General features: G+C 47.4%; 1 protein-coding gene across 11 annotated transcripts in view; it reads left to right on the top strand.

The window, feature by feature from the left end:
- The window catches only part of FNBP1 (formin binding protein 1), an 85310-nt gene that overhangs the window by 46402 nt on the left and 16037 nt on the right, over positions 1-22871 (top strand). For 6 of the 11 annotated variants that reach the window (XM_066580216.1, XM_066580218.1, XM_066580217.1 and 3 more), the window contains exons 7-10: positions 1534-1662; positions 2044-2190; positions 10982-11179; positions 12875-13057. In XM_066580216.1, coding sequence (XP_066436313.1) covers positions 1534-1662; positions 2044-2190; positions 10982-11179; positions 12875-13057 — 657 coding nt within the window. The remainder of the gene's footprint in view (positions 1-1533; positions 1663-2043; positions 2191-10981; positions 11180-12874; positions 13058-22871) is intronic. The other 5 variants (XM_066580221.1, XM_066580222.1, XM_066580224.1 and 2 more) reach the window with 2 other exon arrangements.

Raw genomic sequence — 22871 nt, 5'->3', positions numbered from 1 at the left:
CATCAGCCGCTCCTCATATGTATATGTGATCGCCCCCCCATCAGCCGCTCCTCATATGTATGTGATCGCCCCCCCATCAGCCGCTCCTCATATGTATATGTGATCGCCCCCCCATCAGCCGCTCCTCATATGTATGTGATCGCCCCCCCATCAGCCGCTCCTCATATGTATGTGATCGCCCCCCCATCAGCCGCTCCTCATATGTATGTGATCGCCCCCCCATCAGCCGCTCCTCATATGTATGTGATCGCCCCCCCATCAGCCGCTCCTCATATGTATGTGATCGCCCCCCCATCAGCCGCTCCTATGTATGTGATCGCCCCCCCATCAGCCGCTCCTCATATGTATGTGATCGCCCCCCCATCAGCCGCTCCTCATATGTATGTGATCGCCCCCCCATCAGCCGCTCCTCATATGTATGTGATCGCCCCCCCATCAGCCGCTCCTCATATGTATGTGATCGCCCCCCCATCAGCCGCTCCTCATATGTATGTGATCGCCCCCCCATCAGCCGCTCCTCATATGTATGTGATCGCCCCCCCATCAGCCGCTCCTCATATGTATGCGATCGCCCCCCCCATCAGCCGCTCCTCATATGTATGCGATCGCCCCCCCATCAGCCGCCCCTCATATGTATGCGATCGCCCCCCCATCAGCCGCTCCTCATATGTATGCGATCGCCCCCCCATCAGCCGCTCCTCATATGTATGCGATCGCCCCCCCATCAGCCGCTCCTCATATGTATGCGATCGCCCCCCCATCAGCCGCTCCTCATATGTATGCGATCGCCCCCCCATCAGCCGCTCCTCATATGTATGCGATCGCCCCCCCCCCCCCCGCCGTTCCTCATATGTATGCGATCGCCCCCCCCCCCATCACCCGCTTCTCATATGCATGCGACTTCCCCCGTCGTCCACTCCCCATATGTGTGTGCGACTTCCCCCGTCGTCCACTTCCCATATGTGTATGTGACCCCCCCCCCCCCCGTCGTCCACTCCCCATATGTGTATGTGACCCCCCCCCACCCCAAATCATCTGCTTCTCATATGTATATATGCCCCCCATCATCCACGTGTGACCCCGCTGTCCTCTTAGTATGTATGACCCCCACCGTCCTCCCCCATGCACTGCAGCTCTCAGACTTCTTGGCGCAGTGTGGAAGTTTCCGCGGCTCCTGGATAAATTGTTCCGTCCGCTGCTGTTTTGGAGATTAGTTGTTTGGAGCCGTCCGTCTCCAGGTGGTGGATGTCGCCCAGTGCGGGTCCAGCTAGTGGCGCCGTTTACCTGCAGACGTGGCACAGCTGAGTGCAGTGCCACCCACCAAAGTGTTAGTCAGGAGTCGGGGAAAGCTGGGTGCCACCCCGTGTGGGAGATCTCCCTGTAAGCCGGTGGCAGGTGTGTGATTTATCTTCTACAATGTTTCCGGATGACTGGATGCCGGTGTAATGGAATGTGGCTGTACGCTATGTGCTTATTATGCGGCGGTCTATGTGTCATCAGTCTGGCCCTAATCCGCCTCTCTGTCTCCCGCAGGCACGGCAGCAAGCGCAGATACGTCACCAGATGGCAGACGACAGCAAAGGAGATTACTCGTCAGTGTTACAGAAGTTCAACCACGAGCAGCAGGAGCACTACCACACGCACATCCCCACCATCTTCCAGGTGACTCCGCCCTCCTCGCTGATACCTGCTGGGGAACCACAAGTCCCAGCACCTTACTCAATGTATATGAGCAGCTGACACCCATATTATTCACATCGGGGGCTGATATGGCACAGCTAGCAGGTCACACTCTAGAGCAGGGGGCTTGTGGACACAGCAGTGATGAGACCCCTGTGCTGCCGGGTGCATATTCCATCCACTTATAGTTTGTTACAATGTATCAGTCTGGTCCTCACAAAGGATTGTCAGCACTGGATGCAACTGTAACACATCTTCAGCTGTGGAAGCAGAACGAGGCCAGGGCATTCAGTGATTGGTCATGCACATGGGGTAGCAGTGCAGCACCCCCTCCTCATCATCTCATTTATTGCCCCCTGCCAGAAACTGCAAGACCTGGAGGAGAGAAGGATAACGAGGCTGGGGGACTCGCTGAAAACCTATGCAGAGATAGACCGCCAGGTGATCCCCATCATCGGGAAGTGTCTGGACGGAATCACTAAAGCTGCAGAGTCCATCAACAGTAAACAGGTAAGAGGCCGAATAGTGAGTGCAGCTCCGGAGTATAATACAAGATAAGTAATGGATGTACACAGTGACTCCAGCAGCAGAATAGTGAGTGCAGCTCTGGAGTATAATACAGGATGTAACTAAGGATCAGTACAGGATAAGTAATGTATGTATACAGTGACTCCACCAGCAGAATAGTGAGTGCAGCTCTGGAATATAATACAGGATGTAACTCGGGAGCAGTACAGGATAAGTAATGTATGTACACAGTGACTCCAGCAGCAGAATAGTGAGTGCAGCTCTGCAGTATAATACAGGATGTAACTCAGGAGCAGTACAGGCTAAGTAATGCATGTACACAGTGACTCCACCAGCAGAATAGTGAGTGCAGCTCTGGAGTATAATACAGGATGGAACTCAGGATCAGTACAGGATAAGTAATGTATGTACACAGTGACTCCAACCAGCAGAATAGTGAGTGCAGCTCTGGGGTATAATACAGGATGTAACTCAGGATCAGTACAGGATAAGTAATGTATGTACACAGTGACTCCACCAGCAGAATAGTGAGTGCAGCTCTGGAGTATAATACAGGATGTAACTCAGGATCAGTACAGGATAAGTAATGCATGTACACAGTGACTCCACCAGCAGAATAGTGAGTGCAGCTCTGGAGTATAATACAGGATGTAACTCAGGATCAGTACAGGATAAGTAATGTATGTACACAGTGACTCCAACCAGCAGAATAGGGAGTGCAGCTCTGGGGTATAATACAGGATGTAACTCAGGATCACTAGAGGATAAGTAATGTATGTACACAGTGACCCCACCAGCAGAATAGTGAGTGCAGCTCTGGGGTATAATACAGGATGTAACTCAGGATCACTAGAGGATAAGTAATGTATGTACACAGTGACTCCAACCAGCAGAATAGTGAGTGCAGCTCTGGGGTATAATACAGGATGTAACTCAGGATCAGTACAGAATAAGTAATGTATGTACACAGTGACTCCACCAGCAGAGTAGAGAGTGCAGCTCTGGAGTACAACACAGGATAAGTAATGTATGTACGTGGTGACTGCTCCAGCAGGCTAATAAGTATAATGAAGTATATAGTGGTGAGTATAGGCACTGTTCCACACATGGCTGCTTGGTAATTTGTCTGTACTGATGTAAGGGGGCGCTCACCCCTCTGTGACTGTTGTTGTTCTGTGTTTGTGAGTCGTCTGTGGAGGAAACGGTGGGCGGAACTTCTGCTGATTTTTATTAATTTGTGCATTTCCTGAATTTATTTTTAATCTTGTATATCTTTATCTTCTTTGGGGCGATCTGGGACGGGGTTTCCAGGATTTCCTTCTAAGCAATCATAGATAATGCTGCAGTATAGTGCCCAATTACTGCCACTCAGTGCCCATATAATGCCCTCATACAGTACACAAGAATGGTTTTCATACAAATCTCACACATTGCTGTATGGTATTCAGTTCCACTTTAGCATGCCCAGACTGCAGAATCAATAGATTATACCGCCTCACCGTCCTCGGGTAATATCGCCACCCCACACCCTGATGCACTCCGCTCACAGAGGATTGCCTTAACTTCAACACAACCCCCTGGATTTTGCGGATGTGTGCTGCTCGTATGGAAGCTGGACGCAGGTCCCTGTGTAGTCGTTCAGCGCGGTTGTCGTGTGTGCGCTGTGATTTCTGTTCGGCCATTTTTACTCCTCCTTTGTCCACAACCTCAGGCAGTCGACCAAGCTGGAGCTTCCATCACTGTGATGGATATACCTGTATCTGCGCCAGACCTCCGACTTCCTTCCTGAGCGTTCGTGGAGATGTGTGCGGACGACGGCTTATCTATTGTCGAGTCCTGGGAAATCCTGCCGAGCGCAGAGGACGCCGAGGAAATGACGCTTATTGATCGGGAAGAGCACATGAAATGGTTTCTGCTGTGCCAGCAATTCCTGGCTTCCTGTTATTGGGTCAGCGGACCATCACCCCCATCATCTGCTGTTATTATAATGCACAGAGTTTCCATATATCTGACCTCATGGTACATACATAATAACCGGAGCAGCAGGGTGTATACCGCCGTGTCGCCTGCAGAGCGAACATGGTTATAGCGACAGTATTGTGCAGTTGGAGCGCTGATCCTTCTACTGGATGGTACCGGCACTGCAGCCCCCTATACTGGTCAGGGATTTCCTCAACGATGTCCGCTCGACTTCTGTGTAATGACGCGATCGCCTGTGACCTCTCTGTTATGTATTGGGGGTCATTTCCCCTTTAAGATGACTGTTCTTCCAGCGTCTTATAACCACAGAGCGCAATGCAGACGTGGCTCCTGCTCTTCATTATCTGTAAGTGGGCCACTTGAACATGCGTGGAGCGTCTGTCACATGGAAAACCTTAATATACGATGCAGCGTTCCAGCACACCATCATGTGGGTGACCTCATCAGCGAAGATCCGTCGTGCGGTGCAGAACTGGCAGGCGGCGTTAATTCATTGGCTTTGGGCTCATCACATTTGTCTTTCGAGTGCGGCCCGGATACAGAAGTTACTTCAGTGTAAAACCGACAATGTGAAGACTTTGCTGAAAACATTGGCGCAGCCGCCGGAGCAAAGAGGAATCTGTAAATGGCGTGGAAATAAAATGCTGGACGACTACTCCCATCGTGCCTCAGGTGCTGCACAGATATCTTCATCCTGTGCCCGTCCTTGCTCGTTCGCCGTTCAGTCGGGGGGGGGGGGGGGGGGATTTAGAAATCTGAAAGATTTTTGGGATCGTGTAAAAGGACCCTTACTGCAAGGAGATCTGGCAAAGACCCCCCCCCCCCCCCCCCCCCAGCTCAGTGCTTCTCCGGCCCTTTATAGGCCTCTATGAACTGGAGGGGGTGATTGCATCTCAGGAGTCTCTTCCTCTAAGGCCTCCCTCACACGGGGCGTTTGCAAAACGCTGCCCATTCATTTCAATGGGAGACTCAGCTGAAAATGCCCAAAGATAGAACATGCAGCGTTTTCAGCCTTGTGTGTGCAGCCTCATTGAAATGAATGGGAGCCTTGTACAGCGTTTAGCACAGGGCTGAAATCGCCCCGTGGGAGGGAGGCCTTAGGATTTGGAATTTTTGCACATCAAGAAGGTAGAGTTAACATGAATGTCAGGGATGCTGCAAACCTGAGGCACGTGGCGCCCTCCCCAGGGTCCCCAGATCACTACAACCAGACGGCTTCTATCCTATAGGCCTAATGACAGGGAAGAGGCTCCTAATCCGACCGCAGCATGAAAACAAGAAGAGCGTGCGGCTCCCGTCACCCCGCTGCTCTCCAGCTGTCCTTGAGCACCTCTCAAGGGGGAAGGGGTCCTGGCACTGTTCCTGGCATTGTACCCTCTGCCAGGCGTCCCGCTATCTGCTGGCTCCTCCATGTGTTACTTATTACATTACACTCCAGAAATAACTCCTGATAATACCCGAGAGCGGCCGATAAGTCATGGCTCCCCCGCGTCCCACAGGTTGTGTATCATCAGCGACTGCTGTCACTTCAGATCAGTGATATATGTGTAAAATATGTATAGGATATTACACATATATATCAGTTTGGAACCCACTTGATATTTCCTAATGGGAAGGGGCGTATGTGACATATATATCTGAGGAATCCACATCTGTGCTTAAATGTGCCGTACCTTTTATTCCTGCCAAGGTTACTCACTATTTTCTTTGCCGGCCCTCTGCGGCCTGCCGTCCTCTTTCATAGAATCCTAGACTGTTAGAGTTGGAAGGGAGTTCCAGGTTTATCGGGTCCGACCCCCTGCCCAGTGCAGGATCACCAAGTCATCCCAGACAGATATTTGTCCAGCCTCTGTTTGAACACTTCCATTGAAGGAGAACTCCCCACCTCCCGTGGTAACCTGTTCCACTCGCTGATCCCCCTCACTGTCTAATATCTATTCTGTGTCTCGTCTTTCAGTTTCATCCCATTGCTTCTAGTCTTTCCTTGTGCATATGAGAATAGGGCTGATCCCTCTGCACTGTGACAGCCCTTCAGATATTTGTAGACAGCTATTAAGTCTCCTCTCAGCCTTTGCTTCTGCAAGTTAAACCTTCCCAGATCCTTTAACCGTTCCTCATAGGACATGATTTGCAGACCGCTCACCATCCTGGTAACTCTTCTCTGAACTTGCTCCAGTTTGTCTGTCTTTTTTAAAGTGGGGTGCCCAAAACTGGACACCGTATTCCAGATGAGGTCTGACTAAGGAAGAGTAGAGGGGGATAATGACCTCACGTGATCTAGACTCTATGCTTCTCTTAATACAGCCGAGAATTGTTTGGCTTTTTGGCTGCTGCATCACATTGCTGACTCATGTTCAGTCTATGATCTATTAGTATACCCAAGTCTTTTTCACATGTGCTGCTGCTTAGCCCAATTCCTCCCATTCTGTATGTGCGGTTTTCATTTTTCTTCCTCAGTTGTAGGACTTTGCACTTCTCCTTGTTAAATAGCATTCTGTTAGTCGCCGCCCACTGTTCAAGCTTTTCTAGATCTTTTTGAATACTCTTTCTCTTCCCTAGTGTTAGCTATCCCTCCTAGCTTTGTGTCATCAGTAAATTTGATCAGTTTCCCCTCAATTCCCTCCTCCAGATCATTTATAAACATGTTGACCAACACTGGTCCTAGGACAGAGCCTTGTGGTTCCCCACTTGATACATTCTTCCACTTGGATGTGCAGCCATTTATGACCACTCTTTGAGTACGATCACTCAGCCAGTTGTGAATCCACCTCACAATTGCCTTGTCAATCTCAGATTTGGTCATTTTCTCAATAAGTATGGTATGAGATACTTTGTCAAATGCTTTACTAAAGTCAAGATCTACTATATCCACTGCATTTCCCTGATCAACCCAGTCGGTGATTCTGTCATAGAAGGAGATTAGATTAGTCTGGCATGACTTCATTGTTACAAACCCATGCTGGCTCTGGTTAATTACTCCATTCTCATCCAAGTACTTACATACATGCTGTTTTACCCCTTCCTGCTCCAGGACGTACATTTACCTCCTGGAGCGTCAGGGTATGTATGAAGACACCCGCGGGCAATAGCTGCAATAGGCCATTCGGCCCATTGCGGCTATTAACCCTTTAAATGATACTTTCTATTCTGACAGCGGCATTTAAATCCCCAGAACGATGTTTGCGGGTCCCGTATTCCCCCTTCCCCTTCCCCCTCTGGCGGTGAGGGGGGCTGTACAGGTGTCATGGTAATCGGGGGCCTTCTGAAAGGCCCTAGGGCTGCCTTGGAGGACTGCCTATCAAGCCATCCCTGTGGGGTGGCTTGATAGGCCGCCTGTCAGAATGCTATAGCATTACATCATACTGCAGGAGCGATCAAAGTATCGCATGTTGTAGTCCCCCAGGAGACTTAAAAGTAAAGTTAAAAAATAGATCAATAAAGTTTTTTTAATTGTAAAAAAAAAAAGTAATAAAAGTTTAAATCACCCCCCCTTTCGCCATATCTGTTATTAAAAAATCTAAATCATAAAAATACATATTTGGTATCGCCGCATCCGTAAAAGTCTGATCTATCAAAGTAGCACATTATTTACCCCGCACGGTAAACGTCATCTGAAAAAAAATAAAGAACGCCAGAAATGCACTTTTTCAGTCACCTTGTCTCCCAGAAAAAGCGATCAAAAAGTCGTATGTATTCCGAATTAGTATTAACGGAAAATATAGGACATCCTGACAAAAATGAGCCCTCGCTGAACTACGTCGACGGAAAAATAAAGTTATTGCGCGCACAAAATGACCACAGAAAATAATTTAAAAAAAATTAAATGTCTTTGAAAAAAAAAGAGAAGTATAGTAAAAAAAAAAAACTATACAAGTTTGGTATCATAGCAATCGTACTGACCCATAGAATAAAGTCATCATGTTATTTTTGTTGCAGTTTTGCGCCGTAGAAACAAGAAGCACTGAAAGATGGCGGAATGTTTTTTTTTTTTCCATTTTACTCCATTTTCAGTACATTATATGGTACTTTAAATAGCACCATTGAAAACTACAACTCGTCCCGCAAAAAACAACAAGCCCTCATACAGTGACGTCGATGGATAAATGAAGGAGTTACGATTTTTTTAAAGGGGGGGCGGGGCGGGGGGGGGGGGGAATGGGAAAAAAAGGGCCGTGTCATTAAGGGGTTAATAATTTGTTCAAAGATCTTTCCTGGTATAGAAGTCAGGCTCACAGGCCTGTAGTTTTTTGGATCCACCTTCCTTCAACATTTGCCCTTTTCCAGTCTTCTGAGGCTTCTCCTGTTCTCCAGTAATTTTCATAGATTATGGCGAGTGGTTCAGCAATTACCTCCGCTGCTTCCTTTACTATCCTAGGATGTAATTCATCTGAACCTTGAGACTTGAATTCATGTGTTAGCGAAGTGTTTCCTCACCATCTCTCTGCTTAGATAGTCTGCATTCTTGTATTCCCCCAATAACACAGGGAAGATCAGTTGATGTTACATTTACTTTCTGAGAGAAAACCGATACAAAATAGCAATTTAAAAGTTCGGCCTTCTCAACATCATTCTTCACCATTTTCATCTTGTAAGCATCCAATAGCATCTTTGATGTTTCTTTTGCCTTTGACCCCCAAAATCCTTTTTTATTGCTTTTGGCCTCTGTTGCAAGCCTCAATTCATTATCAGCTTTAGCTTTTCTGACACTTGCCCTACAGTTTCTGCAGACTGCATTATATTCTTCTTTAGATATTCCTCCTCTTTCCATTTGATAAACATATTTTTCTTCCTCTTTAACATGTATACAAGTTCTGTGTTCATCCATCCGGGTCTCTTTAAATGCTTCCCATTCTTCCTTCTTTTAGGGATTGTTAACAATTGTGCTTTGAGAATCTCATTTCACAATATTTCCCAACCTTCTTGGACATTTCCGACCTTAAGAACATCCGGCCATTGGATTCTTCTTCTCCTCTTTCTGAGTTCATTAAAATCTGCCTTTCTGAAATCCACCCTTGAGCTCTGAGTTTTCTCAGGTCTTCCTGCTCTTTTTATCCAACATTCAAGGCTAACATGATCACTGCCTCCTAAGAGCCCAGCCACCCTTACTTCCTCAACCATTCCTTCCCAGTTGGTAAGAATTAGATCCAAGATAGCAGATCTCCTTGTTTTCTCTTCTACCTTCTGGAAGATAAAGTTGTCAGCAAGAGCAGATAAGAATTTGTTGGATCCATTACTTTTACCTGAGAGAGATTCCCAACAAATGTCTGGATGGGTAAAATCTCCCATGATCACTATGTTGGGCTGCTTTGAGCTCTTGGCCATCTGATGTAGACAGTTTCTCCATATCTTCTGCTTGTCCAGGTGGCCTACAGTAAATGTCTACAATGGTGTCCTTTCTGTTGTTCTCTCCTTGTATTCTTACCCAAACAGTTTCTACAGAACTCCCAGCCCTGAAGCTTGAATCTCTGTGGAGATTAATGTTTTCCTAACATACAACACAGAACCTCCTCCCCTTTTATTAGGTCTGTTCCTTATAAATACGTTGTATCCTTCAAGCCTTGTATCCAATCATGTGTATCATCCCACCAAGTTTCCGTGATGCCTATGACGACATATTCCTCTTCCTGTGTTAGGAGCTCCAATTCTCCTTATTTGTTTCCCGTGCTCTGGGCATTTGTGTAGAAACATGTTAGTTTGTGATCGATGTCTCTTGCTCCTCTACTTTCCTTCTGAATTTTCTGTCTTTGTTCTTTCTTTCCACTTCTAATAACAAGGTTTTCAATTGTATTAATTAGTTGTATATTTTTACCTTTCACTTACCTTCCCATATTGTTCTAGTTTAATGCTCTCCTAATGAGTAAAGCAAGGTGCCCACCAAATATATGCCTACCTGTCTTTGTAAAGTGCGACCCATCTCTAGCAAGTAGTCCATCATATAGGTAATTCACTCCATGGACTAGGAATCCTTTCTTTGGTGACGTCACCATAGACGGAACAGGATTCTAGAGGTGAACAACTGGCTACATCTTCTTATTCCATGGCCATCCACTGGCAGGATGGATGAGAGGACACCTGTGCTCCTATTTCCTTTACCTTCTTTCCAAGGTCTTCAAAGTCTCTGCAGATAGTTGCAAGGTCCTTTTCTACAGTGTCATTTGTCCCTACATGTATTAGTAGGAATGGGTGATGTTCTGTAGGACTGAAGAGTCTTGATAGTCTATCAGACACATCTTTGATTTGTGCACCTGGAAGACAGCACACCTCTCGTGAGGTGTCAGGTCTGCAGACAGCGGCCTCTGTTCCTCTCAATAGGGAATCTCCCACAACCACCACTCTCCTTTCCTTCATCACAACACCACTTCTTTTTCTCCATTCGAGAGGACTTGCTATACAGTTCTTTGTGGGTAGAGTCATTTCTTGCTGTACCTCTGTCTCCTTCTGCTCAGGAACCAGTAACAGGCCCCCCTGTGTGAGAACCTAGTACCGGTTCCTGAGCAGTATGGGTGCTGGCTGACTCCTCATCCTCCTGCTGCTTTGGGTCAGATGCTTCCATTCCTCTGCTTCTGCAGGTACACTGGACACTCTTTGCCGGTCCTCTGCGGCCCACCGTCCTCTTTGCCAGCCCCTTTCTTTTTTTTTTTACTCCCTAATTTCTTCTTTCTCCTTGTTCCCTTGTTGCCCTGGACATCTCAGAATCTTATAAGTTAACATTTTACCATCTATGGGTTTTGCTCCACAAAGAACATTAAGACTCTCCTAATTCGATCTCCTTTTCTTTTTCTCCTCTTCTCAGGACTCCCAGACGGTCGTAGAATCCTTTAAGTCCGGCTTCGAACCTCCAGGAGATATCGACTTCGAAGACTTCACCCAATCCATGAAGCGCACCGTCTCCGACACCAGCCTCACCAACAACCGGGCGGATGTGAAGAGTGACCCCAAGACCCCCGGCAAATCCCGTGGAAAACTGTGGCCTTTCATCAAGAAAAACAAGGTACTGTCGTCCTGCGGGCAGAGTGCCGGCTCCCGGCCACGGAGACCTTGTTACTGCTGTTATTGTTTTGTTTATTTTATTTCTGTAGATGTTTTGTCATTTTTTTTCATAAATAATAATTTCATCTTCACCATTAATTTAGATTAATGACCATTCCTGACCAGCATGCTAACAGCTCTCACCCCAGCCGCGGTTTATACCTACCGTTATAAACTCTGGTTCCACATTCTACGTCTGGTGGGCAATTTCTCTTCTCGGTTTCCCTGAACTATTCTCTGCTCTTCATGGCACAAACATGGGTCCCCTCTTCACTGAACGGGTTAATGATGCCCCTCTTTCCCATGGTGGAGGATGTAGATAAGACCTGAATCACTGAGCTGACAACACCAGTATATCGGGGCCACTCCTCCCTCAGTGATGTCATTGGTTCAGCTGGACATGCATCACTGAGGTGTGACATCACCAGTTTATCGTGGCCACATCTCCCTCGGTGATGTCATTGGTGCAGCTGGACATGCATCACTGAGGTGTGACATCACTGGTATGTAGTGACCGTTACTCCCTCCTCAGCGATGTCATCGGTTTTCATAACATTTGATTGGCCGCAGCTGCCACTGCATATTCTGGAAAGGGTTTAGACCCTCAGTTGTGCCATGATGAAATTCTGGTTGGATCTTTGGTCATTTGACTTTTTTTACCTTCTCCACTATTAGTAGATTTTATGTTTTGCGCGGTGCATGCTGGTCTCGCCATTCACCCAACCTCAACAGTGCAGCACTACAAAAGGGGTGGGAAGGAGTGGAGTTATTACTTAGTGTGGGGGATGATATTTAGAAGGAAGGTCCATAACTTAATAGAACATATGAACGAAAATTTGGGGGGTTCAAGGGCCCACTAGAGTTTCAGCTTATGGCAAAGGATGTGGTGGGATTGGTTATAACTTCATAGACAAGGCACATACAACTGCAATATGCCTCCATGGCGAATGCTATGAGTGACTGCTCTGCAGATTATGATGCAATGTGCTGCAGGTGTGATCCATGTCTTGTCCTCAGTGTATAGTGGTGGATTATCAGGGGCCGCCCGTGACAAGGGTCTGTCTAAGGTCGACTGTCCCTTTAATTAAGGACATAAGAGGCATTTCCTATCCGGATTGCGATATGAAAGGATAACTACTGGTTGAGATACTGCATCTAAAACAACGTGTGATAACAGAGTGCAATAGCGAGGACTGACTTGGAAGGTTTGCGTTAAGTGCATGGACTCTGAGCAAATTCTGGCTGAATGTCACATTGTTTCGCACTGGATCAGTTCCCACCCACCATCACATATGGAGTCAGCGAGGGTCCACAGCTTGCGGGAGACTCTCACGGGTGGATGCTGCTGCACGAGGTTTGCATGGCTTCTCGTTCTCCCCTCTAAAATCCATTGAAGCATCTGCTAAACTGTGTGTCACTCATCTCCTCCTAACACTATCCAGCTTTCTCTCAAAGCCGCTGCTGCCGCCGCCGCCTCCACGATGTCATTTGTTACTTTTTATGTGTTTTGTTTTTCTTTGTGTTTTTTTTCTTTTATTTAATGTTGTTTGTTCAGAATATCATTTTTAATATTCGTTTTGATTTTTGTTTCTTTTTCGTTCCTTTTTGTTCTTTTGACTTGGTTTCTATTCTGTCACTGCTCCTCTCTTATACATAGCTTATGTCCCTCTTAACATCCCCTCATCAGCCCCCACCTCCTCCCCCTGCCTCTGCCTCACCCTCTGCTGTTCCCAACGGCCCCCAGTCTCCCAAGCAGCAAAAGGAACCCCTCTCCCATCGCCTCAACGACTTCATGACCTCCAAACCCAAAATCCACTGCTTCAGAAGTCTAAAGCGCGGGGTAAGTTGTGCTCTGGTTGTCTCGCTCTTGCTCTTCGTTATTTCCCCTTTTTATGCTTGTTGCACGAACACTTCCAAACTGTTCATGAAATGAGTCCAACCTGTATCCATGTCACGTGTGACCACCGAACACTCACGATTGTGGCCATCGCCTAGCTAATTGCTTAGGTAGCAACAACATACAGCGGAGATGGCAACTGCTGGGCTGGCTTACTGGTATAGGAGAACTTGGACCATTCAAGAGAGCAGCGGTGACATCACAGAGAATGCAACCTATCATTCACTAGAGAGCAGCAATGACATCACTTGAACGTACCACCTATCCAATCACTAGAGAGCAGTGGTGACATCTGAGTAGAATGCAGTCTATTGCCACTAGAGAGCAGCAGTGAGATTACTGAGAATGCCTTCTGTGTAGTGGTGATTAGTCCTGTAACAGTTCAGCCCAGTAAGCCGCTGCCTTCACTTTGTGTATTCGATAACCTCAAACTGATTTTATTTGCAGATTGGGGCGGAGTTTAATCTTTTTAGTCAGGACTCTTGGTGCAGAATGAATAGTAATGCTGTATAATCTGCTAATCCCCGCCCCCGAGGAGCTGACCAAGCAGGATAGGGTTCACATTTCAGCCTAGCTTCTCCCTGCCGCAGCAGTCACAGCCTACTCCTTTCTTAAATAGTCCAGTATGTACCTATTATAAGTGGGGGCAGGGGAAAAGTATCCTATACCATAACAGTCTGTGTGCGCCCCCCGAGGATGAAAATGGCAGTGATGATGACCACCAGCACATTGCTGGAGCCCCTCATCTCTCCATGGATAGTGCAAGGAAGAACAGTCATGGGGAACCAGAATTCCTTGTGGCTGCTCCCCTGGTAATCGCTGTATACTGGAGAATTGGCATAGGTGTGTTTTGTAGATATGTAAGGACAGGCTCTCCTCCGCTGCGGGAGATGAAGGAAGTGGCTGTTCTCTGAGCATTACAGCAGGGGGCACTTTATGGAGGCTGAGAGGCTGAAATGTACAGTATGGTGAGAGAAGCATCGCATAGAGCTCACTCGGCAAATCTATAGGCAATCGATGCTACTATAGATACAGCGGCTTGAAGGGAATGCTGGGTATTCTAGTGTTAAAGAGCCCCAAGCCCAAAATGAGAACTGTCTGAGTCGGTCTCTTCTGGGAAAGTTGGGTGACAACCAGTATGGCTGCCATTACAGCTCAAAGGGTTGTTACCCAGCTTTTCTTGACTGATACATTGTTGCCTAGCTAGATGTGCCATTCAGCATTCTGGGAAAGTCAGTGACTATATTAGTTGTCACCCAGCTTTGCTGAGATCAGAACTGTCATATCTATTTCTTGGGGGAAGAACAATCTATATGGCTGCCACTACAACTCTTAAAGGTGTTTGTCCAGGGTTAGAAAAATATGGCTACTTTATTTGAAACCAAACGCCACCCCTGTCGGTGGGTTGTGTCTGGTATTGCACTTTCACACGAAACCTTATGGATAAGGGTGGCGCTGTGTTTGGAAGAAAGCAGCCATGTTTTTCTAACCCTGGACAACCCCTTTAAGGGAGCTTTCTCTGGTGTGAATGACACATGCTTAGTTTTACCACCGTTCAGAAGTCTGGGACTGTGAGCTGTAAGGGCAGCCTTATTAGTTACCCCACCCAACATACCCAGACACAGAAAGGAGGACAACTCCAGTAGGTCCAAGGAATCCTGACCAGGAACAATCCTTAGATGACAGTGCCCACCGTGTGGACCCCCCATATGTACCCGTCAGACAGGCACCAGTGACCACCCTAACACCCTCTCTGCTTTTGTCTTCTCGCTGCCTCGGCCGGCAGACTCAGTCTGTGTGTTTTAACAAGGGGATGATGAAGAGGACGCTAGGAAAAGCCACATGCGCCTTTGAGGCTAGGGACTATGTCGTAAGTGACGCGGTGGCGGTAGACCAACGGCCGGCTCCTCCATTCACTGACAGCGCAGGCCTCACAGCGGATGAAGCATGTCTGTCCCTTTAAGAGACTCACCCAGTCTCCTGTATATAAAGCTTCATCATTGTAAAACCTCCAGCTCTGCAACTTTCTAATAGACTGTTTCGTTTTTTTTGTCCATTTTCAAGATCTCTGCTTGCTGCAAGTGAAAGGAAAACCACCTCCTTTACAACTGAAGGGCCAACAGCCTGACCTCGTCCTGCTCACACAGCTGCTGTGTATTACAATGTATCCATCTATAGAATCCTCTGTGCCTGCAGACGGATATATCATTGCACTGATACATTGTAACAAACTATCAGGACTGGGGAGAGCTTTGTTTACATCCAGGAGCTGAAAACAAGTGCTGACCTCATACTTCTCACAGCTGAGGGTTTGTTACAAGGTATTCAGTGTGAACAATCCTCTCTAAGGTGAACACATCGTGTCCTGATAGTTTGTTACAGTGTATCAGTACAGGTAATCTATATCCGTCTGGATCAGAGGATTGTTTGTACTGAATGCAATTGTAACAAACTCTCAGCTGTGAGTAGTATTTGATCAGAGCATCTGAGGCTATTCCCATTCACTGACAGCAAGCAGGAGTTTGGTGAATGGTGAGAAATGGAAAGACTAAGTATATTAGAAAGCTTCTGAACTTAAAATTCTAAATATCTGGAAGCTCCTTAAGAATAATTTTTTTGACATCTGACATGTTCTAAGGTCAAACCGAATGCAGAATCCATCATGTTGTATTCCAACTAGACCAACAATAAAACTGTGACAACCCTCATCCTTCTCCTACAATAAGACTATCGCTGTAGGAACAGCACCCCTCTGGTCTCTGGTTGTTCCTGGTATTGCAGCCCATTCCTCTTCATTACCACTCCATGTGATTTTTTTTTTTTTTTTTTTAATTAAAGTTGCCGGGTGACGCATCACTCGGCAGTCGCTACGTATCAGACTCATCCCATGGAACCCAGATCTGTTCATTTTCTCTAGCATGTCCCTTTAATTGGACCTTAGTACATGTCAGTCTCTGTATCCTTGCAATCCGCCATCATCTTCCAGCGCCGTCCTGTCGCTTGTGTCACTGAATGCGCAGAGCCGGCCATGTCAGGACTATCACATGAAGCTGAACTCACTGTTCTACCATGACAGCCGAGAGGTGGAAGGTCCTGTAGGATTCTAGATCCGCTGTTACCGGAGCAGTCAGTGAGACTCCTTCCCCAGGCTGTAGTACTGGCAGAGACTTGTAGTTCTTCATCCGTGGTGTGCTTATGTCTGCTCTGGACCAATGATGTGGGTTATAGAGTGATTAGAAGAGAGCGCCCCCTCTGGTGACTATCGGTCTTGGAGTCCTCATCCTCAGCCAGTGTATCTGTTTCTGGTAAAGTTGGGTGCCAACTAATATAACCCCCCATGCAGAATCGGGCAGCCATCCTTTCGTGTCGCCACCTGTTATACCATCACATTCCTGGGCAGCTTTACTCTTCAGGAGTCTGGAAAGGCAGGGTGATGCCCACCGGGGGAGCTTCTGCCCGCTAGACTGGTTGTCACCCAGATTTGCCCCGATACAGATCGATGTTGACAACTGAGGACTTCTATTCACCAGAGAATTTTTTATTTCGGGGGTTAATGCTCCATAATACCAAATTTTAGAATCTCTACCCCTTTTTTAACCATTTCCTGCACCACTCCTCATTGATTGGAGGCCGCGCTGTTGGCTGTCTGTGCGGCGCGTTTACGTGTCTGGATTTCGCAGATGGTTTTGGACAGAGATTAGACAACTAATCACCGTTAATTGTGTCCACATCAGACCTCCCCTCCCCCGTCCCGCCGGAGACCACGCCATCGCTCTCTCAGGGACGGGTTGCATTTCACAGCTTGTTTAGATGCGTGTGTCAGACATCTGCCCACCATGTGCTCCTCGTGTGCGGCCTGCAACACATTGCCACTGGGCGCTGCGCTTTTAAAACGGGGCTGCGTGGCCCAGACATGAACCTCGCAGGTCCGGTGGCAATGATGTCCGGGCGGCACGCAACTTAGTAGGTGATCTTCAGGAAATGTCTGCATTCTTGCCATGTGTCTGTGCCCATCTCTATCTGGATCCAGATTTGTCGGGTCTGTGCCGAAGTTCACAAGCTGGCGCAGCAGGGTAGCGTCCAGGGAGCGGGCAACATGCTGGAATCCAGTAAAGGCACCATAAATGTACACTGCAGCGTTATATAGGGATACGATGTAATATGATATATAGATCACTGCACAGATTGTAAAAGCCACTAATCCACAGGAGTTTGCAGTCTAATCCCACACAATGTATCACTCCCATCATCCCTGACCCCAGGAGCTTACAATCTAATCTCCCTATCACACAATGTATCACTCCTATCATCCCTGACCCCAGGAGCTCGCAATCTAATCTCCCACACAATGTATCACTCCCATCCTCCCTGACCCCAGGAGCTCACAATCTAATTTTACACAGTGTATAACTCCCAGCATCCCTGAACCAAGGAGCTCACAATCTAATCTCACACGCAATGTATCACTCCCATTATCCCTGACCCCAGGAGCTCACAATCTAATCTCACAATGTATCACTCCCATTATCCCTGACCCCAGGAGCTCACAATCTAATCTCACAATGTATCACTCCCATTATCCCTGACCCCAGGAGCTCACAATCTAATCTCACACAATGTATCACTCCCATTATCCCTGACCCCAGGAGCTCACAATCTAATCTCCCTATCACACAATGTATCACTCCCATTATCCCTGACCCCAGGAGCTCACAATCTAATCTCCCTATCACACAATGTATCACTCCCATCATCCCTGACCCCAGGAGCTCACAATCTAATCTCCCTATCACACAATGTATCACTCCCATCATATAAAGGGAAGAACCGGCTCCCTGCCCACTCCAGATCTGACTTGTTTGACCATCTATATAAGCAAGTGAATTTGAACTGATTGGCAGCTCATCCAGAAAAATATTGAAAATCCACGTTATCTAATAAATATTTCAAAGTAAAGGATAACACCCCCCCCCCCCCCCCCCACTGCAAAAACCTCTCTGGCTCATGACTGCGCCCTACGGTCGTATGCGTAAAATGCCGTGGGTCTTGTGCAGCGTTGTACACATTACAGCCAATAGAATGTGCATGGGCTGAGTATGGCGCTGCGCCTGCCCCCCAAATCTCACGTCCCGGACTTGCGCAGTGCAGGTTTTTTTTTAGCATGTTTTAATATTTTTCTGTTGAGAGGGAATGCGTATCAAACCGCTCCCTGTAGGCCATGTATCCCATCATAGCAGAGTAATCGAGCTCACTGCCATTTATGTCTCTTGCGCATGTCCACACGCTGGTGTGCATGGAGGAATGAAAGTCCATTGCCTCCAGTCATCGCACATAATGCAACGCACACATGAAACGCTGTGACGACACGGTCGTGGACATGAGCCCATAGCAGAAGTAAACCACCAGCACCCTCCGGACATTGAACATCAATTACCAGGTCACATGACCGCAGTTACCAACATCATTTGTTACATAGTAGCTAAATATAGCAACTATAGCCCTACAGAAGATGTAGCGATCCCCGCATCACATGACATCCTATTCCTTCGCCTGATATGCGCCCTGAACCTCACAAGGGGTGCGGGGGCCACTGGCCCACAGCCCAAAAATCCACTGTTCTGGTTGGAAAGGTCCCATCATAATGAAAACCGAAATACTGTTCCCCAAAGTTCCCTCGGTTATGCAACCGCAAAAAGTCCGCTTCACTGGGAGCCGAAGTATTGCCAGCAGCTTCACCAGACGCGCGCACTGAGCTCCACCGGGACTGCTGGGGCCTTTAGTGCCTCGTCCCGTGCAAGCGCAGATGCTGGGGACAGTAGTTCCACCTTAGTATTAAACTGAATAAAGGCAATGCTTCACCCCCAAACCCACCGGTCACTAAATGTTCTGAATGGTATATAAAATGGTAGCACCTATAGACTCCGGTCAGCGGGCGGCGCACACTTTACACAAAGCTCACCGCTAGTTCCTCAACTGCAAATAATGCTAAAAACCAGTCATGTGATACCGCAAGATGGGCCAGCAACGCCACGAATAATCCACCACAGGGCTGCATGAGCAGCGCCCCCGGACTCCATCACACATGGACGGTAATTATACTGACGCTCTGGGTAACATGTAGCGTGTTCTACACCTGCTCTGCCGTATCCGTGTTTGGACAGACATATATATATATATCGCCTGAGGAAGGACCCTGTGCGGCCCGAGAGCTCGCTAGAACATCATGTACATGTATGGCACCACATCCTTATGTTTAGCTACTATGTAACAAGCCTAAGACCTTATGTCAGTAACTGATGTCATGTGACCTGCTAATTGGTGTTTAAGTGTTTGTAATTATCCTTCTGCTTTTTAAACAGCTCCAGAGGGTCTTATGGTCGTCGGCAGCGGCTGCTTTATATTATTTATGAAATAGAGGACTTCTAATATTTTTATGGGTCTCTGGACAAGTTGGAATTATTCTCAAAAACACTCATCCCTGACCCCAGGAGCTCACAATCTAGTCTCACAATGTATCACTCCCATCATCCCTGACCCCAGGAGCTCACAATCTAATCTCACAATGTATCACTTCCATCATCCCTGACCCCAGGAGCTCACAATCTAATCTCACAATGTATCACTTCCATCATCCCTGACCACAGGAGCTCACAATCTAATCTCACAATGTATCACTCCCATCATCCCTGACCACAGGAGCTCACAATCTAATTTCACAATGTATCACTCTCATCATTCCTGACCCCAGGAGCTCTCAATCTAATCACCCTATAAAACACAATGTATCACTTCCATCATCCCTGACCCTAGGAGCTCACAATCTAATCTCACAATGTATCACTTCCATCATCCCTGACCCCAGGAGCTCACAATCTAATCTCACACAGAATGTATCACTCCCATCATCTCTGACCCCAGGAGCTCACAATCTAATCTCACACACAATGTATCACTCCCATCCTCCTGGACCCCAGGAGCTCACAATCTAATCTCACAATGTATCACTCCCATCCTCTCTGACTCCATAAATTCACAATCTAATCTCCCTATCACACAGTGTATCACTCCCATCATCCCTGACCCCAGGAGCTCACAATCTAATCTCACACACAATGTATCACTCCCATCATCTCTGACCCCAGGAGCTCACAATCTAATCTCCCTATCACACACAATGTATCACTCCCATCCTCCCTGACCCCAGGAGCTCACAATCTAATCTCACACACAATGTATCACTCCCATCCTCCCTGACCCCAGGAGCTCACAATCTAATCTCACAATGTATCACTCCCATCATCCCTGACCCCAGGAGCTCACAATCTAATCTCACACAGAATGTATCACTCCCATCATCTCTGACCCCAGGAGCTCACAATCTAATCTCACAATGTATCACTTCCATCATCCCTGACCCCAGGAGCTCACAATCTAATCTCACACACAATGTATCACTCCCATCCTCCCTGACCCCAGGAGCTCACAATCTAATCTCACAATGTATCACTCCCATCATCCCTGACCCTAGGAGCTCACAATCTAATCTCACAATGTATCACTTCCATCATCCCTGACCCCAGGAGCTCACAATCTAATCTCACACACAATGTATCACTCCCATCCTCCCTGACCCCAGGAGCTCACAATCTAATCTCACAATGTATCACTTCCATCATCCCTGACCCCAGGAGCTCACAATCTAATCTCCCTATAAAACACAATGTATCACTCCCATCATCCCTGACCCCAGGAGCTCACAATCTAATCTCCCCATCACATACAATGTATCACTCCCATCATCTCTGACCCCAGGAGCTCACAATCTAATCTCCCTATCACACACAATGTATCACTCCCATCCTCCCTGACCCCAGGAGCTCACAATCTAATCTCACACAGAATGTATCACTCCCATCATCTCTGACCCCAGAAGCTCACAATCTAATCTCCCTATCACACACAATGTATCACTCCCATCCTCCCTGACCCCAGGAGCTCACAATCTAATCTCACACACAATGTATCACTCCCATCCTCCCTGACCCCAGGAGCTCACAATCTAATCTCACACAGAATGTATCACTCCCATCATCTCTGACCCCAGAAGCTCACAATCTAATCTCCCTATCACACACAATGTATCACTCCCATCCTCCCTGACCCCAGGAGCTCACAATCTAATCTCACACACAATGTATCACTCCCATCATCCCCGACCCCAGGAGCTCACAATCTAATCTCCCTATCACACACAATGTATCACTCCCATCATCCCTAACCCCAGGAGCTCACAATCTAATATCAGAATGTATCATTTCCATCATCCCTAACCCCAGGAGCTCACAATCTAATCCTCCTATAAAACACAATGTATCACTCCCATCATCCCTGACCCCAGGAGCTCACAATCTAATCTCCCCATCACATACAATGTATCACTCCCATCATCTCTGACCCCAGGAGCTCGCAATCTAATCTCCCTATCACACACAATGTATCACTCCCATCCTCCCTGACCCCAGGAGCTCACAATCTAATCTCACACAGAATGTATCACTCCCATCATCTGACCCCAGAAGCTCACAATCTAATCTCCCTATCACACACAATGTATCACTCCCATCCTCCCTGACCCCAGGAGCTCACAATCTAATCTCACACACAATGTATCACTCCCATCCTCCCTGACCCCAGGAGCTCACAATCTAATCTCACAATGTATCACTCCCATCCTCTCTGACTCCATAAATTCACAATCTAATCTCCCTATCACACAGTGTATCACTCCCATCATCCCTAACCCCAGGAGCTCACAATCTAATATCAGAATGTATCATTTCCATCATCCCTAACCCCAGGAGCTCACAATCTAATCCTCCTATAAAACACAATGTATCACTCCCATCATCCCTGACCCCAGGAGCTCACAATCTAATCTCCCCATCACATACAATGTATCACTCCCATCCTCCCTGACCCCAGGAGCTCACAATCTAATCTCACACACAATGTATCACTCCCATCATCCCTAACCCCAGGAGCTCACAATCTAATATCAGAATGTATCATTTCCATCATCCCTAACCCCAGGAGCTCACAATCTAATCCTCCTATAAAACACAATGTATCACTCCCATCATCCCTGACCCCAGGAGCTCACAATCTAATCTCCCCATCACATACAATGTATCACTCCCATCATCTCTGACCCCAGGAGCTCACAATCTAATCTCCGTATCACACACAATGTATCACTCCCATCCTCCCTGACCCCAGGAACTCACAATCTAATCCCCCCATCACACACAATGTATCACTCCCATCATCCCTGACCCCAGGAGTTTACAATCTAATCTCACACACAATGTATCACTCCCATCATCCCTGACCCCAGGAGCTTACAATCTAATCTCACACACAATGTATCACTCCCATCATCCCTGACCCCAGGAGCTTACAATCTAATCTCAGACAGTGTATCACTCCCATCATCCCTGACCCCAGGAGCTCACAATCTAATCTTCCCATCACGCCCAGTGTATCACTCCCATCATCCCTGACCCCAGGAGCTCACAATCCCCATCCTGGACTGTCATCACCCTCAGATTTATGGAGATAACTGGCAGTCACACCCTATATTGGGCAGCAGCTGGCCAGGATAAGGGGCGCTGTGCCCACTCCACAGTCGTCCGCCCTCTGTGTTTCATATTCCCCTCCTGATGTCACTGCAGTGATCACTTGCCATCTGTCACTAGGA

This window comes from Eleutherodactylus coqui, chromosome 10, assembly GCF_035609145.1.
Source record: "Eleutherodactylus coqui strain aEleCoq1 chromosome 10, aEleCoq1.hap1, whole genome shotgun sequence".
Classification (NCBI taxonomy): domain Eukaryota; kingdom Metazoa; phylum Chordata; class Amphibia; order Anura; family Eleutherodactylidae; genus Eleutherodactylus; species Eleutherodactylus coqui.
The sequence above is the reverse complement of the archived record's forward strand: the minus strand, read 5'-3'. Positions and strand labels throughout refer to the sequence as shown.